Source organism: Zea mays, chromosome 10, assembly GCF_902167145.1.
Source record: "Zea mays cultivar B73 chromosome 10, Zm-B73-REFERENCE-NAM-5.0, whole genome shotgun sequence".
Classification (NCBI taxonomy): Eukaryota; Viridiplantae; Streptophyta; class Magnoliopsida; order Poales; family Poaceae; genus Zea; species Zea mays.
Genome location: NC_050105.1, coordinates 4,678,736 through 4,695,309, shown reverse-complemented (window position 1 = coordinate 4,695,309; position 16,574 = coordinate 4,678,736). Strand labels below are relative to the sequence as shown.

The 16,574-nt window shown below is 49.8% G+C and overlaps 1 protein-coding gene and 1 long non-coding RNA gene across 2 annotated transcripts in view; both read left to right on the top strand.

The window, feature by feature from the left end:
* The window catches only part of LOC103640752 (uncharacterized), a 35,315-nt gene extending 26,568 nt beyond the window's left edge, over positions 1-8,747 (top strand). Inside the window, exons 2-3 of the long non-coding RNA XR_559843.2 lie at positions 8,072-8,226; positions 8,715-8,747. This is a non-coding gene — a long non-coding RNA (uncharacterized lncRNA). The remainder of the gene's footprint in view (positions 1-8,071; positions 8,227-8,714) is intronic.
* Positions 8,748-9,269: 522 nt separating this feature from the next.
* Positions 9,270-9,918, top strand: LOC103640751 (uncharacterized). Its single transcript, XM_008664240.2, has 2 exons — positions 9,270-9,603; positions 9,694-9,918. Exons 1-2 carry the CDS (start codon positions 9,292-9,294, stop codon positions 9,802-9,804), a joined length of 423 nt encoding a protein of 140 aa, XP_008662462.1. The 5' UTR covers positions 9,270-9,291; the 3' UTR covers positions 9,805-9,918.
* Positions 9,919-16,574: the final 6,656 nt, after the last annotated feature.

Below are 16,574 nucleotides of genomic sequence, written 5' to 3'. Positions count from 1 at the left end.
GGGCCTTCAGCCATTTCCATGGAGCCTGGACAATCCAAGTCTGCATCCCGACCCTCGAGATTGCACTCTAAGGTCGACGAGGCACGGGATGACCTCAACCCAGTGTCAGGCGCGGCAGCGCAAGCTTCCGTTGCATCAACATCCATAGGCTCTGATAACAAGTCCTCTGGGACCATATCCTCTAGAGTTTGATCAAAGTTGGACAGGGACAGTTCTTGCAGACCAATAAGGGCAGACAAAGCAGGAGAAGGAACTCCACTACTTCCACCGCTGGCGATGAACTGCCGACTATTTTTCCGAGTTAAAGGAGCTTCATCTTCTTTCCCCTCATCTTCCACAGTAACAACGCAAGCAGCACCCCCATTGGGATCAGCAGCAGTTTGGGCACACCCATTGGGGTCAGCATCGGTAAGGCCAGTTGCAGGCACTTCTTCAGCAGCAGGAGCTAAGGTACTGGCGTCCTCATCAAAACTGGACACTCGCCGGAGGCGTCTTCTCTTCTTCTTTTGCTCGTCAGCAGAAGGCTCAGGTTGACTGGTTCGGCTAGGGCGCCTCGGGCGAGTACTGACAGGTTTCGGGGCATCCAAAGTTGTATCAACCTCTGGAAGGGGCACCACTGCCAACGTACCAACAGGAGCAGCGTCGGACGAATCCTCAGCTAACAGATCAAGCATATCATTTATGTCTGCATCACTAGGGTTCAGGGGCACTTCAAAATAAACCTGTCGTTCATCATCAGGAATCTCCCCAAGCGAAGCAACCAAAGTATTGACTTCTTCAGCAGAGGGTCGCACTCTAAGGCCCAAATTGCCATCAGTCACAGGTGGATTTGACACAAAAAGGGTGAAAGCTTTGGGAGGAGGTAGGTTCCAGGCCGAGTATGCCACTGGAGCACCAACATTTGAAACCTTACCCCTGAGGATCATCTCAAGTCGGCTTACCAAGTCTACAGAATGAATTCTCCTAGTGGTAACCCGAGTTGAGTCGGCTAGTCCTCTATACAGATATGCCGGATAGGCCCTATCTTTCAGTGGTTGAATGTTCTTGAAAACAAAGTCAGTAACCACAGCTTCCGCAGTTAGACCACTCTCTTTCAGCAATCCAACTTCAGTTAGCAACACACCTGCCTCAACCACTTCCTGATCTGTGGGAGACTCAGTCCAACTCGGAGTGCGAACGTCTGGCTGTCTTCCCGACCGGGAGGGGAGAGAATTTCCATAATTATCAACTATAAACCACTCTAGACGCCACCCCTTAATGCTATCCTTGAGGGGAATCTCAAGATACTCAGTTTTCCGCCCACGGCGCATCTCCAAACTGGCACCTCCGACCAACTGATGTTGTCCCCCGGCCATCCCAGGGCGACAATGATACAGATACTTCCATAAACCGAAATGCGGCAGCACGCCGAGAAAGGCTTCACATAAGTGGACGAAAATGGAGACTTGCAGAATGGAATTAGGGTTCAAATGTGTCAAATTAATGTGGTAGAAATCAAGGAGGCCGCGAAAAAAAGGAGAGATGGGAAGGCCGAGGCCGCGGAGAAGGAAAGGAGCGTAGACTACAGACTCGTGGGTATCCTCTGTTGGGACAGTAGTCCCGCAGCAAATCCGCCAAGAACAGAGTTCCCGCGGAGGAAGAACCCCGATGGATACGAGGTGGAGGAGTTCAGCTTCTGAAATAATGGACATATGGTTACCTGCGAAAGGCAATTGGCTGTTGGGGTCGATCGGAGGGATCACCGCAGCAGATGAGCTCGCAGTTTTCCTCTTGGGCGCCATCTCGATTTTTACCAGCAAGCAGAGTAGGAGGCGAGTAGCAGAGAAGATTCAGATGCGGGAATGCAAGAACTAGGGCACGGAAAGCAAAGGCGGCTAAAAGCGCAACTCTTATGGGATATTCTCGAGCCGGATACCGCTTCAAAAAGTGCCCAGTCATCACCCGGCGGTTATTTCCGAAACCCCAGCATGCCACGCGGTCATCCGGCAGTTATTTCCAAAAAAGCCGACGTGCCACTTCATCACTCGGTTATCATCCTCAAAATAACTTATGCGGCCGGCTATCACTCGGCGTTGACTCTAAAACGCTGATTTCATCTTCAGTCGCTCGGCATTACCTCTAAAATGCCGACGTCACCCCCACTCACTCGGCGTTGACTCTAAAACGCTGATTTCATCTTCAGTCGCTCGGCATTACCTCTAAAATGCCGACGTCACCCCCACTCACTCGGTGTTGCCTCTAAAACGCTGATCTTCTATTCACTCGCTCGGCATTACTTCTAAAATGCCGACGTCGACCTCCAGTCACTCGGCGTTGACTCTAAAACGCTGATCTCGTATTCAAACGCTCGGCATCACTTCTAAAATGTCGGCGTCGACTTCCAGTCACTCGGCGTTGCCTCTAAAACGCTGATCTCGTATTCAATCGCTTGGCGTCACTTCTAAAAGTGTCGACGACGACTTACAATAACTCGGCGTTGTCTCTAAAACGCTGATCTCGTGTTCGAAAGCTCGGCATTACTTCTAAAATGACGACGTCGACCTTCAACCGCTCGGCGTTGCTTCTAAAACGCCGATACCGACTACAGTATTACTCGGCAGCTACTTCTGGAAGCGTCAGTGTGATGCACAAGTTATTCATCTACCGTATCAAAAGAACCAGTTCAATAATCAGGGAAGGCGAGTCATCGAGAAGAGGCCAACGTCAGTTTTTCATTAAGGGGAGGATAATAAGCTTACAAACCAGCTCTTTGCGAGTTGGTGCTTCCCTACTATTACTACATTACTACTACTACTAAACTACACTATACTACTCTACATTACTGCTACATTATTCTAACTACACTATACTAATATCTAAAGACCAGTGGCGTTTAGCCACTGGCCTTGCTGCTGCTGCCCTTGCCGCCGCCGCCCCTGGTGCTGCCCTTGCTGCTGCCGCCTCTGGTGCTGCCCTTGCCGCCGCTGCCGTCGCCATCGCCGTCGCCACCGTCGTCGTCGTCGTCGTCGTCCTCGCCCTCGCCGCCGTCCGAGTCCTCCTCCTCTGAGGAGAACTCCGACTCATCCGAGCCCTCGAGCCCGGAGCGCTCGACGGCCCGGATGTACGTCCAGACTTCCGCGGCAATCCCCTGGGAGTCGTCTGAATCATCAGACGACGCCGGGGGAGAGACGGGAGCCGGAGATCCCTCAGACTCGGAGGAGAACTCCTCCTCCGAGTATTCCGAGTCGCCGAAGTCCTCCGACGGAGGAGTCGGCTCACGCTTGCGTTTGTTACTCTTGCCCATGGCGGAAGCAGACAGAAGGGAAGAGAAGGAGGCAGTAAGAAACAGCGAAGAGATGTGAAAAAACCAGAGGAGCAACGGCGTTATTTATAGAAGGGAAAGGCAACCGCTCACCTCCAACCGTGGTCACTGAACAGTTGCAAAGCATTCAATAAGCACTTCTACCCGCCTGGAGGCACGTCAGGCGGCTGACGCCGTTTCATGCAACACTACACCCATTGGGACTCCAGTCAACAGCGCAAAGGATATGATTACACTAGCCGTCCCATCACATTACTACTCAGAAGCAGCCGGCTAAAACACTCAGCGCACCAAGCCGTCCCTTGCCCACACCCATTGGGGGGGATGCCCAGGAATTATCAGTATATTTTTCAAAACAGTCACATCCGTGCAGGGCACACAGTGAATACCTCAAGACAAAAATGAGATATCAGTAAGGATCAGAGGAAAGCCAAATATAGCCAGCAAAGTACAAGATGTGGCCGACAGAAGCGACGCAATGACTAGACAGAGAACGTCCATCAAACGTCCAATCAAGTCGCAGAAGCAAATAAATTGCATCACCTAGCAAGATATGGATGGATTGCAAACTCGGCTACTAAAGACAAAATATATGCTGACCTCTGCAGCAAAATATTGATGACATAATGCTGACCTCCAAAGCATAATGCAAATAGCCTCATACCAATTTTTACAAGCGAAAGGAAGACCTTCGAATGGATTATCCTTAAAAAATCCATTTGAAGGTCGGGGGCTACACCCATTGGGTGCACCTCCGGTGCACCCCATGGATTATCATTCCAAGTCGAGATAGTGCCGACCTCTAAAGCGAAGGACAAGATTAAAAGACCAACCCTCAACCAGGAGGCAGGAGCACAAATGGAGATAATTTCCGGGAAAGACCTTCGAGTAGCTTGTTTTCTAAAATCTACTCAAAGGACGGGGGCTACACCCATTGGGTGCACCTCCGGTGCACCCAATGAAGTTCAGAATCCTACAAGTCGAAATGCCGACCTCTAAGGCACAAGCATGAAATTAAGCTTTGGTCAAACGAGTGATCGGGGCAAGAGAAGACAGCAGGAAGTCATTTTTTGGACCTTGGATCTTTGGGTTGATTACCTCCAAATTAACCCAAAGATCGGGGGCTTGTGGGGGATAGATATCCCCTAGGTCCACTAAAGGAGTAAAAGACCTCACGAAAGGCCCAAGGGCCCAATAAATCATAAGGTCATTCCTTCGTGGGCCTGAGGAGAAACGACCAACAAAGCAGAGAAGACGTAAGGCCGGATTGATGCAAACCCGGACGGCCCACAACGTTGAGCGAGTAAATCGCAACGGAGACCCGACTTTCCCGCGCTGGAGCCCTCATGCTACGGAGCCATGCAAGGATAAGTCGGCGAAGGTTACGTAGGGATAAACTCAGGAGGTTCACTACCTTTCAGCTACTTGTTGTTATCATATCCACGTGTACTGCCCCACGGTCGAGTATATAAGGCCTAGGGGGCACCCCTTCAGATCGATCGACCCTATTTTTACTTAGCCACCCTCATTAACTCTCTGTGCCTTCAATCCAGAGAGCCCTCTTGTAATCACACTCGCATACTCACCAGGACGTAGGGTGTTACGCATCTCTCAGCGGCCCGAACCTGCAAATCTTGTCCACTGTCTCTCGTGCGATTGGCACGAACCATTTTGCTACAGTCGTTGACACCGTCCTACTCCTAGAAAACACCTTGAGGGGCAACCCCGGGTGTGCCGTCGGACCCAAAACGCCGACACCCCCTGGATTCGCCGACCCTCAGTGGTGGACGGCTCCGGCATCGTGCGGAGGAGCATCGCTGCTGCAGCCAGGTTCTGGCCGACCCCACTAGACGCGGGTGGTGGCCTGATCCTGACGTCGTCGGCGACACGGTGCTGGAAACCCTGGGGCAGATGACGTATTTCTCCGGCCGGGGGTTGGTTCGCCCATGCCTGCCCGACGTCCCGGCGGATCGGCTCAAGCGCTCCTGCTCCCTCGTCGAGCCTGGCCAGCACCCCGCGGATTTGCTCGAGCTGTGGGTCGTGACCCCCCGCCGGAACGGGGACCACAGCTAGCTCCCGTGGGATGTCAACGCGGGGCACCGGCCTAGGGAGATCACCGTCCTCCGGCATGCCGAGAGGATTGCCTTCGGAGGGACCCCCTAGATCAACGTGGAAACATTCGTGGCTTGGGCCGCAGTCCTCGTCGTCGAGGCTGCGGCTACCGTCGGAACAGCCGGAGAGGCAGTAGTCACACGCGGTCATAAAGTCCCGCATGGCACTGGGGTTGCCAAGTCCAGAGAAATCCCAACAGATGATGGGCTCGTCGTCTTCCTCAGACCCAGAGGGCCCGTAGGTCGAGACGTCCGTCAGCCGGTCCCAAGGAGACCGCATGCGAAACCCCAGAAGGTTTGGACTCGCCCCTACGAGAGCGTCCGCCAAAGCGAGGTCGCTAGGCGGGTTGAGGCTGAATCCAAATGACGTAGGATGGGAATCGGTCGGTACCTTTTGGTCGATGAGCGGCGATGAAGTCACGTCGGGGACTGACTGCGCCGTCGTCTCAGGTACGAGGGTGACGTCCAGCAAGCTCTCCGCGAGCGCGCTGGCATCGTCCGCTTGCTCGGGATTGGTGTGTCGCGGGGAGACGGCGCTCGTCTTCGTCTCAAACGCGAGGTCGATGTCCGGTGCGCCCCTCGTTGGGGTGCCGGCGCTGTCGACTCACTCGACAGCCGACGAGGCGCTGCCTCCTGCTTGGCCTTGGTTGCCTCGCCTCCTCCTCCGTCGACGAGGGAGAGGACGGGGTGAGCTCGAATGTTGTTCTCCCACCACGCGGGGAAGACGTCGTCGATTCCGCCGCCGGCGGGCGGGCTGTCGGCCGCCATTGTCGTTGTCGCACGGCGGTGGAAGGAGTATCATGTCGTAGCTGCCATCGAAGGACATGAACTCAAGACTCCCAAAACGGAGCACCGTCCCGGGCTGGAGAGGTTGCTGGAGACTGCCCATCTGGAGCTTGACGGGAAGTTGTTCGTCAACACGCAGCAGGCCCCTACCTGGCGCGCCAACTGTCGGCGTTCCGAGACCGGGGGGTCCCTTGGGCCGACAAGTGAGTGTCGCCGCGTGCCCCAGCCTAGATGGGTCGAGCGCGAGGGCGAGCGCGAAGGGGGGAGAAGCGAGGCGGCCGGAGACCGGCGTGAGAGAGGTGGGAATCCCGCGGCCTTCGTGTTCGTCCCGCGCCCAGGTCGGGTGCGCTTGCAGTAGGGGGTTACAAGCGTCCACGCGGGAGAGGGAAGCGAGCGGCCCCAAGAGAGCGCCTGTCTCGTCCTCGTCCCCGCGCGGCCAACCCTCTCTAAGAGGGCCCTGGTCCTTCCTTTTATAGGCGTAAGGAGAGGATCCAGGCATACAACGGGGGTGTAGCAGAGTGCTACGTGTCTAGCGGGGGAGAGCTAGCGCCCTAAGTACATGCCGTCGTGGCAGCCGGAGAGATTTTGGCACCCAGCTGGTGTGATGTCGTGGCCGTCAGAGGAGCGATGGAGCCTGGCTGAGGGACAGCTGTCGGAGCGGTTGGGTCCTTGCTGACGTCCTCTTGCTTCTGTAAGGGGGCTGAGAGCCGCCGTCGTCACAGAGCATGCGGGACGCCATCATTGCCTATCTGGCGGAGCTAGCCAGATGGGACGCCGGTCTTGTTTCCTGCGGCCCGAGTCAGCTCGGGGTAGGGCGATGATGGCGCCTCCCGTTGACGTGGCTGGTCTACGCCCTAGGTTGGGCGAGGTGGAAGCTCCTCTGAAGCCGAGGTCGAGTCTGTCTTCCGTGGCCGAGGTCGAGTCCGAGCCCCTGGTCGGGCGAGGCGGAGGTCGTCGGCTGAGGCCAGGGCGGAGTCCGAGCCCTGGGGTCGGGCGAAGCGGAGTTCGTCGTCTTCTGGGGCTGAGCCCGAGTCCGAGCCCTGGGTCGGGCGGAGCGGAGTTCGCCGTCTTCCGGGACTTAGCCCGAGTCCGAGCCCTGGGTCGGGCGAAGCGGAGTTCGCCGTCTTCCGGGACTTAGCCCGAGTCCGAGCCCTGGGTCGGGCGGAGCGGAGTTCGCCGTCTTCTGGGGCTGAGCCCGAGTCCGAGCCCTGGGTCGGGCGGAGCGGAGTTCGCCGTCTTCCGGGACTTAGCCCGAGTCCGAGCCCTGGGTCGGGCGGAGCGGAGTTTCCTGTGGTGCCTTCTGCAGGACATGACTGCCTGTCAGTCTCACTCTGTCAAGTGGCACTGCAGTCGGCGCGGCGCAGGCGGCGCTGTCCTTCTGTCAGGCCGGTCAGTGGAGCGGCGAAGTGACGGCGGTCACTTCGGCTCTGCCGGGGGGCGCATGTCAGGATAAGGGTGTCAGGCCACCTTTGCATTAAATGCTCCTGCGATTTGGTCGGTCGGTGCGGCAATTTAGTCAGGGTTGCTTCTTAGCGAAGGCAGGGCCTTGGGCAAGCCGGAAATATGTTCGCCGTCGGAGGGGGGCCTCGGGCGAGACGGAAATTCTCCGGGGTCGGCTGCCCTTGTCCGAGGCTAGGCTCGGGCGAGGCGTGATCGAGTCGCTCGAACGGACTGATCCCTGACTTAATCGCACCCATCAGGCCTTAGCAGCTTTATGCTGATGGGGGTTACCAGCTGAGAATTAGGAGCCTTGAGGGTACCCCTAATTATGGTCCCCGACATTATATATCTTTTCTGTCTTGATATCTTGCATTTCATGTTTACATATTATGATTAACGTATACTTCATATTTTATTTGTGCAGCAAGGTCAGACAGTGGTAGGTGGCACAGTTGAAAATGATTCTGGACCAGTATTTGACAAGACTCCTATTGGGAGTGTTTCTGCACCAGGTCTCTTCTTATCTGAATTAGAATGTGCTCGCGCTCTTCGGGCATACTTGTGTTCTAGGTTCATTGAATTGGACAGGTACATAATTTTCAATTTCTTTGACTTGGCATATTTTTTAATTCTGATTGAACAACATCGTGGCAATGGTATTGATACTATTAAGTTTTATTCAATATTTGCACCCAAATATTTAGCATTGAATAGAAGCGAAAGGAAAATAGCTATACACATGACTGAACTTTGAGTTGTAGCTTCTATAGAACATTGCCTTGAGCATCCACTTTCCTTCTATCAGCTCCAACAGCAGGCTGTGCCAGACATTCAAAATTCAAAAACAGCAAGTTTACATAAAAGAGAAAAACAGAAAATTGAAATACTAGAATTCCCATTATTATGGCTGAGAGAGGGTGGTCAAGTTGCATATTATGTAATTTTGTATCCCATTATTCCCATATAGTACCTTCAATTCAATGGTCAAGTTTCATATATATTATGTAATTTTATATCTCATTTATTCAAATAACATTTGTTTCCATTTGTTGTATGCTCAATCTTTTCTTATGTAGAAATATAATTGACTTTGGTGAACATCGCGCCAAGCCGCCAATTGTTGTGACATACAACAATCTTTTGCTGATGGCGCATGTCTCGACAACGTGTTTATGCAATGTTTCATTGAGTGTGTCCGCGATGACTGGTCTAAACATATTCCTCCACTCAATGCTCACCAGCTCATTCTAGATGTTAATGTTGGGGTATGACTTCTACATTTATACCTCTTTTTAAATGCATATCTTTAATGGAAATTACATAATACTTCTCTATCCTATTAGGCTATATTGAACTTTGAGGAGCAGGAGCAACATAGTAAGTCTCCTCGTCCATTTGACCCTTCAGTTTTGGAGAGTTACCTATTGAAGACACTGCCTTCTTTCAAGCAGCTGGATGACTACAAATTAGTTAATTTCTGTTCCTTCACCCTCCACACTCTCACCTCATTTTGCTGCATTTAAATTTTAATCCAATCATCCATATCAACCTTAGTGTATTCAACATTTGTTATTTCCATTTTGTGTGCATGTAGATAATGGTACCCATGCTACGATCTGGACATTGTATGTTGTTAATCTTCAGATTGGACGCATGCATGTGTTAGATTCCAACCCTTATGGACCAGAGATGGGTGGGACTATCTGGAAAAATTACCATTGTATACCTATGGATTTGGGTGATAGGAAGGTTTCATGGGCCAGGTTAATGATGAGTAGGCTCAATCTAGTTATTCAAAATGCTCGACCAAGATCAGCTCTCCCTGCTTTTTTGAAGTACCCTATTGAACTCATGAATAACTGCCCAACAATGAAATTGGGGTCTAATGATTGTGGATTCTTTGTCATGAGATATATGCAGAACTACGACTACATGGTTGGAGCTATGAATGTAGTCATTGATCCGGTACATAATACATAGATAGTTTTTTTTGTTGTTATGACATAATGTATGTACAGTTATGTCTAACTCACCTTTCCTTATATTTGTTTGCAGGATAATTCAGAGGACATTCGCTCTCTTGTACTGCATTACCTAATATTCCATCGACTAAATAGAAACAGCTTCGTGGTCTCCCATCTGGATAGATTCAAGTTCTCTCAGTAGTAGCCTAGTATAGTTTACTATCTTAATATTAGTATGAACATCATGGTCTGATGGCTTTTGGTGGCTTCAAGTTATCTCAGTTCTAGCTCAGTTTAGGGTAGTGTCACTGAATGGTGTTCATGTAAATATTGGTCTGTTGGCTTATGTTAGGATTCAGATAATACTTATGTCCATATGCAGCTCTTAGCAAACTCTTATATATATCGTACCAGATATGTTTTAGATGGTTATATTTATATATATGATAGTTCTGCACTTTATCATTTGTCTTATGGTTTTTATATCTTATTCAGTGATGTTCTTCATTTATATGCTTTCTTTCTAAGTTCATTTATTCAGTCTTTTCAGTTATTCTCTGGATTGATTATGCAAAAACCTGATACTGTTTATGCATATTACTGAACATGTTTATGTTTTTTTATACTTATTTACTTTATGCGCCTGTTTATCCAACTTCATTGTGCTGCTTATCTTTGATCAGTTCTGTTCAATATTTTCAATAATTCCTTGTATTGACTATGCAAAAAATCCGATAATGTTTACGTATATAAATGAACAGGTTTACGTTGTTTTATGTACTTATTTACTGAATGCGCCTATCTTTGTTTATCCAGTGTTAATGTGCTGCCTATATTTGTTCAGTTATGCATAAATCTGATACTGTTTATGCATATAACTGAACATGTTTACGCTTATTCATTTAGTATTTTCGTTTGGCGCCAGCCCCTACATATTGACTTCATTTCGCCGGATATTTGATTCTTTCAACATAAATACTGTACGAGATGCAGTGAAAATATGATTATATAGCCAAACAAAGCCATCAGTAGCATAGCTCATAACAAATAATTACGTCGCATTAATAGATATAATCCATACAGTGAGCTTTTAACGTAAATATTCATAATCATCAAATAGTATCATGATCATAACATTTCAATATCATCCATTATTTATGTATAAATGTTTTACAATCCTGCCAAATTATCGTCATTCGAACCATGTTCTTCAGAATCAGTATGTTTATGTTTTTTTATGTGGATGTCTCGTTCCACTGTGGGGCCATTGTTGAATTTTTGTTTCTAGACCCAGGCGGTCGTCCTCTTTTTCTATCGACAAGGCTAGCCAATTTAACCCTATTTTCCTCTACAGACAAGCAGGTTCGACTGTTGTGTCCATCAGCAATGCCACATTTTTGGCACTTTCGAGTCTTCTTCTTTTCTCCTTTCGCACCCAGTTTTAGAACTCTTTGTTCACTAGTTTTTATTGTCCTTCCCTTTGGCCTTGCATTAATTGGACGCAATAAGCTTATGCCATCTACATCATATTCCAGTCTCTACATGCCATACAAAGAAGTATTTATAGGTACATATGTTATGATGCCAAATTATAAATAGTTACTATCATTAAATATACATAATATCTGCAATTTAATAAATTTAGATTTCATACCTTTCTAACATCCTCATATTGTGTTCCTTCACAATCATCATTTCCAACAAGCGTCATTTGCAGTTCAGATTGACGATGTGCATCAATATTTAAGCCTCCATCCTACTCATTAGTGCATTATAGTCAATATTACAAATAATGTATAAATCATCCCATTTGTTTTCACTATACATAAATTACATTTTTTTGCCATAATATTACCTGTTGTCGTGAATGTACTGCCACATGCTCCTCGTTATCACATTGCGATACATGTTCATCTTCAGCGTTTCCAACATCATCCTCTTCGCCCTGCAACGTTTAATTTTTACAATTAGCAATAATTAAGTTTTGAATAAAATTTTCAACAATTTTATATAAAAGAACACCCACATGGTTGCCCTCTCCAGTAGTTGCACCACCAGCATCTTCACATCCTATATCTGGCTCTAAACGCCCAAGCATCTCCAACAGTTCATCCATTGTGTCCAAAGCCTTATCACTCCCTGCCTTTGACATACTAGCTTGGTTTACTACCTTCATTGCTTTTTTAAGCAACATTTTTTGCCTATATGATTTTGTTTCTCCATCTTTTCCACTCATTTTCCTGTCATCTCTTGAAAATACCACATCTTGCTTAGCTGAGTATGTGTAACGATGTAGAATGTATTCCTTAGGTATCCTCTCTAGTTGAATGTGCATGAATGTTCGGATTAGATGCACACAAAATAGTCCTACATTTAAACAAGGGTGCAACATTTCACATTCAGCTTTAATTATTAGCATATAAATAATACGACGTTATTTCTTAACTCTTGCTTACCTGTGTGTTCCCACTGTTTGCATTCACATTTAAACTTTCCTGCCTCTACATCTGCATTCACTTTGAATTGGTGTTGCCCCCACACGATTCTTTTCGATCTTGATGTATGCTGCACAAACCAATCATTTGCGCCTCCATCTGGATCAAGTGTTATCCTATATGCAGTAGCGTATTTTATTGACTCCTCGAATCTATTCATCACAGCCCTGGTGTATGCCCTTGCAACCCTAATTTCGAACATATATAGAGTTGTGGTTTCTTTTTGACCCTGCATATAAAATAATTAGTTACGTCTTGCGAGCCCACTAAATAGTATAATGCATAAATAATATTACATACCATACATCCTAGTGTTTCCTTTCCTTCTTGCATCTTCCTGCTATGCAGTAGTTTCAACATTTGCTTAGCAAACTCATGAAGTGGGGTGTTTGAATCTACATGAGCGCTCTTCACGAGTTTGTTCATGCTCTCGCTACGTTGCGTAGACACCATAAGCCCACAATAGTCATGTTTGAAAAAAACAGGTATCCACTCCTTACGCATTGCATATAATTTTCTAAGTGTTCCATCTTCATGCAGGTTGAATTCATCAATCAACAATTTCCATGCAGCCTCAAACTCTATTTCAGTCAATGGATGATGTACTATAGACTAGAATTTTGTCTTAAAATCCGCTTCAGCATATTGTGCATACAACTCATTTAGAAATGGCATGTACCTATTTTGCACATGCCATAGACATAACCTGTGGACTGTGTTTGGGAAGACCCGACGTAATGCCACTGGCATTGCAGGGTCTTGATCTGTAAATATTCATTGTCTGACATTATTATATGCATATTTTTATGCAAACATTGTATGGTACATAACAAAACAAGACTCACATGCATTGTAAATACGCACAAGATATTGAATTTATATTGCATGTACTTCGAGTTTATAGTCATTATATCTACATAAATCATACCTGTCAACATGACTCTTGGTCCTTCAGTCCCCATGCATGTCTTGAATGCATTAAATACCCACTCGAATGTTTCAACAGTTTCATCTCCCAATAATGAGAACCCAAACACTGTGCATTGTAGGTGTTGGTTTGCACCAACAAACATTCCTAAGGGTTTTCCATACAAATTAGTCTTATGAGTTGTATCAAAGGTAACTGCATCCCCAAAATCAACATACTCTCCTTGCTGACTAGCATGAGACCAAAAAATACTCAATATTTTTCCTTCGCTGTCTAACTGGAAATCAGAGAAAAATTGTGGATTATCCCTTTTGCATAATAAAAAAAAGCCAAAAGCTTAGACACATCATTGGCATTCTTTTCTCGTTGCTTTGCCTGTTTCCTGTATATTTCAACAAAAATTTATAATTATTACTCATTAACTTGAAATGGATTTTAAAATTTATATAATAGATACATAAAGAAAATGATTCTTACAAATTAGCAATGTCCTTTGCTGTAATTGGTACGTTTTCTGGACCACCATGCATCTCAGACACGAAGTCCATGATACAGTGTTGCAGGATTCTGCTTTGCTGCATTGAACTGAGAAACTCCATGTACTCAGGATCATGAGTCTTGTTGCATTGTAGGTGTTTCTTTACAGTATCCTTCTTAATGAATTCATGATTATGTTCTAAGTGCACCAGATCTATTCTTACGGCTACAATATTTTCTTTTGAGTCATCATAGATTTTTTTTAGTTTCAAACCAGCCTTGCATTGTGTTCTCCTCGATGATGTATTACGGATTCTAGGATTACTAGCTAACCTTTCTGTATTTCTACCCTCCATTGAACAATTTAATCACTTATAGTTCTTTCTCTCCCTATACTTTTTAAGTGGAAAACCAACCTCATATGCGTAACGACTGTAAAAATTGTATGCCTCATCGACATTTCCAAATGTCATACCAATCCTAGGCACCATGGTTGGATCAATACTTTCAGGCTGTGAATTAACATAATCATAAATACAATTAATTAACATAATCGGTGATGTTGGGCAGCTCGGTGCGCTGCTTCGAGAATCGTCGGATGTAGTCCCGGAGAGACTCTCCCGACTGCTACCGGTAGCTTCGGAGGTCCCAGGAGTTTCCAGGGCGCACGTACGTGCCCTGGAAATTGCCGGCGAAGCCTTGGACCAGGTCGTTCTAGTTGGAGATCTACCCCGGAGGCAGGTGCTCCAACCAGGCGCGAGCGGTGTCGGAGAGAAACAGGGGGAGGTTGCGGATGATGAGGTTGTCATCGTCCGTTCCACCCAGTTGGCAGGCCAGCCGGTAGTCTGCGAGCCACAGTTCCGGTCTCGTCTCCCCCAAGTACTTTGTGATAGTAGTCGGGGGTCGGAACCGAGTCGGGAACGGCGCCCGTCGTATGGCGCGGCTGAAAGCCTGCGGACCGGGTGGTTCGGGCGAGGGACTCCGATCCTCCCCACTGTCGTAGCGTCCCCCACGCCTGGGGAGGTAGCCTCGGCGCACCCTCTCGTCGAGGTGGGCCCGACGGTCGCGGTGATGGTGCTCGTTGCCGAGGCGACCCGGGGCCGCAGGCGCCGTGTTGCGCGTGCGCCCGGTGTGGACCGAGGCTTCCCGCATGAATCGGGAAGTCGCGGCGTGATGTTCCGAGGGGTACCCCTGCCTTCGGGAGGCGGAGCTTTCGGCCCGTCGGACCGTGGCGCCCTCCAGGAGATTCTTGAGCTCTCCCTGGATTCACCGCCCCTCGGAGGTTGATGGCTCCGGCATCGCGCGGAGAAGCATTGCCACTGCAACCAGGTTCTGGCCGACCCCACTAGAAGCGGGTGGTGGCCTTACCCTGACATCATCGGCGATGCGGTGCTGGATACCCTGGGGTAGATGACGCATTTCTCCGACCGGAGGCTGGCCCGCCCATTCCTGCCCGACGTCCCGGCGGATCGGCTCAAGTGCTCCTGCTCCCTCGTCGAGCCTGACCTGCACCCCGCGGATTTGCTCAAGCTGTGGGTCATGACCCCCCGCCTGAACGGGGACCACAGCTAGCTCCCGCAGGATGTCAACGCGAGGCACAGGCCTAGGGAGATCACCGTTCTCCGGCATACCAAGATGGTTGCCTTCGGAGGGACCCCTAGATCGACGTGGAAACATTCATGACTTGGGCCGCAGTCCTCGTCGCCGAGGCTGCGGCTACCGTTGGAACAGTCGGAAAGGCAGTAGTCGCACGCGGTCATGAAGTCCCGCATGGCACTGGGGTTACCAAGTCCGGAGAAATCCCAACAGAAGTCGGGCACGTCATCTTCCTCGGACCCAGAGGGCCCGTAGGTCGAGACGTCCGTCAGCCGGTCCCAGGGTGACCGCATACGAAACCCCAGAGGGTTTGGACTCGCCTCTACGAGAGCGTCCGCCAAAGCGAAGCCGCTTGGCGGGTCGAGGCTGAATCCAAAAGGCGTGAGATGGGAATCGGTGGGTACCTCTTGGTCGACGGGCGGTGACGAAGTCACGTCACGGACTGACTGCACCGTCGTCTTAGGTATGAGGGTGACACCCAGCAAGCCTTTCGCGAGCGTGCTGGCATCGTCCGTTTGCTTGGGATTGGCGCGTTGCGGGGAGACGGCGCTCGTCTTGTATCAGACGCGAGGTCGATGCCCGTCGCACCCCCCGTTGGGGCACCGGCGCCGTCGACTTGCTCGACAGCCGACGAGGGGTCGCCTCCTGCTTGGCCTTGGTTGCCCCGCCTCCTCCTCCTTTGGCGGGGGAGAGGACGGGGTGAGCTCGAATGTTGTTCTTCCACCACGCGGGGAAGACGTCGTCGATTCCACCGCCGGCGGGCGGGCTGTCGGCCGCCATTGTCGTTGTCGCACGGCGGGGGAAGGAGTATCATGTCGTAGCTGCCGTCGAGGGACATGAACTCAAGACTCCCGAAACGGAGCACCGTCCCGAGCTGGAGAGGTTGCTGGAGACTGCCCATCTGGAGCTTGACGGGAAGCTGTTCGTCAACACGCAGCAGGCCCCTACCTGGCGCGCCAACTGTCGGTGTTTCGAGACCGGGGGGTCCCTGGGCCGACGAGTGAAATGTCGTCGCGTGCCCCAGCCTAGATGGGTCGGCGCGAGGCCGAGCGCGAAGGGGGGAAGAAAGGGCAGCCGGAGCGAGAGAGGGAGGTGGAGATCCCGCGGCCTTCATGTTTCGTCCCGCGCCCAGGTCGGGTGCACTTGCAGTAGGGGGTTACAAGCGTCCACGCGGGAGAGGGAGCGAGCGGCCTCACGCGAGCGCCTGTCCCGTCCTCCTCCCCCGCGTGGCCAACCCTCTGTAAGAGGGCCCTGGTCCTTCCTTTTGTAGGCGTAAGGAGAGGATCCAGGTGTACAATGGGGGGTGTAGCAGAGTGCTACGTGTCTAGCGGAGGAGAGCTAGCGCCCTAAGTACATGCCGTCGTGGCAGCCGGAGAGGTTTTGGCACCCGGTTCGTGTGGTGTCGTGGCCGTCGGAGGAGCGCTGGAGCCTGGCGGAAGGACAGCTGTCGGGGCTATTGAGTCCTTGTTGATGTCC

Coding starts and splice junctions, on each gene's coding strand:
- LOC103640751 (XM_008664240.2), top strand. CDS start 9,292: ATGCATGTGTTAGATTCCAACCCTTATGGACCAGAGATGGGTGGGACT. Junction 9,604..9,693: donor TGAATGTAGTCATTGATCCG/GTACATAATACA, acceptor ATTTGTTTGCAG/GATAATTCAGAGGACATTCG.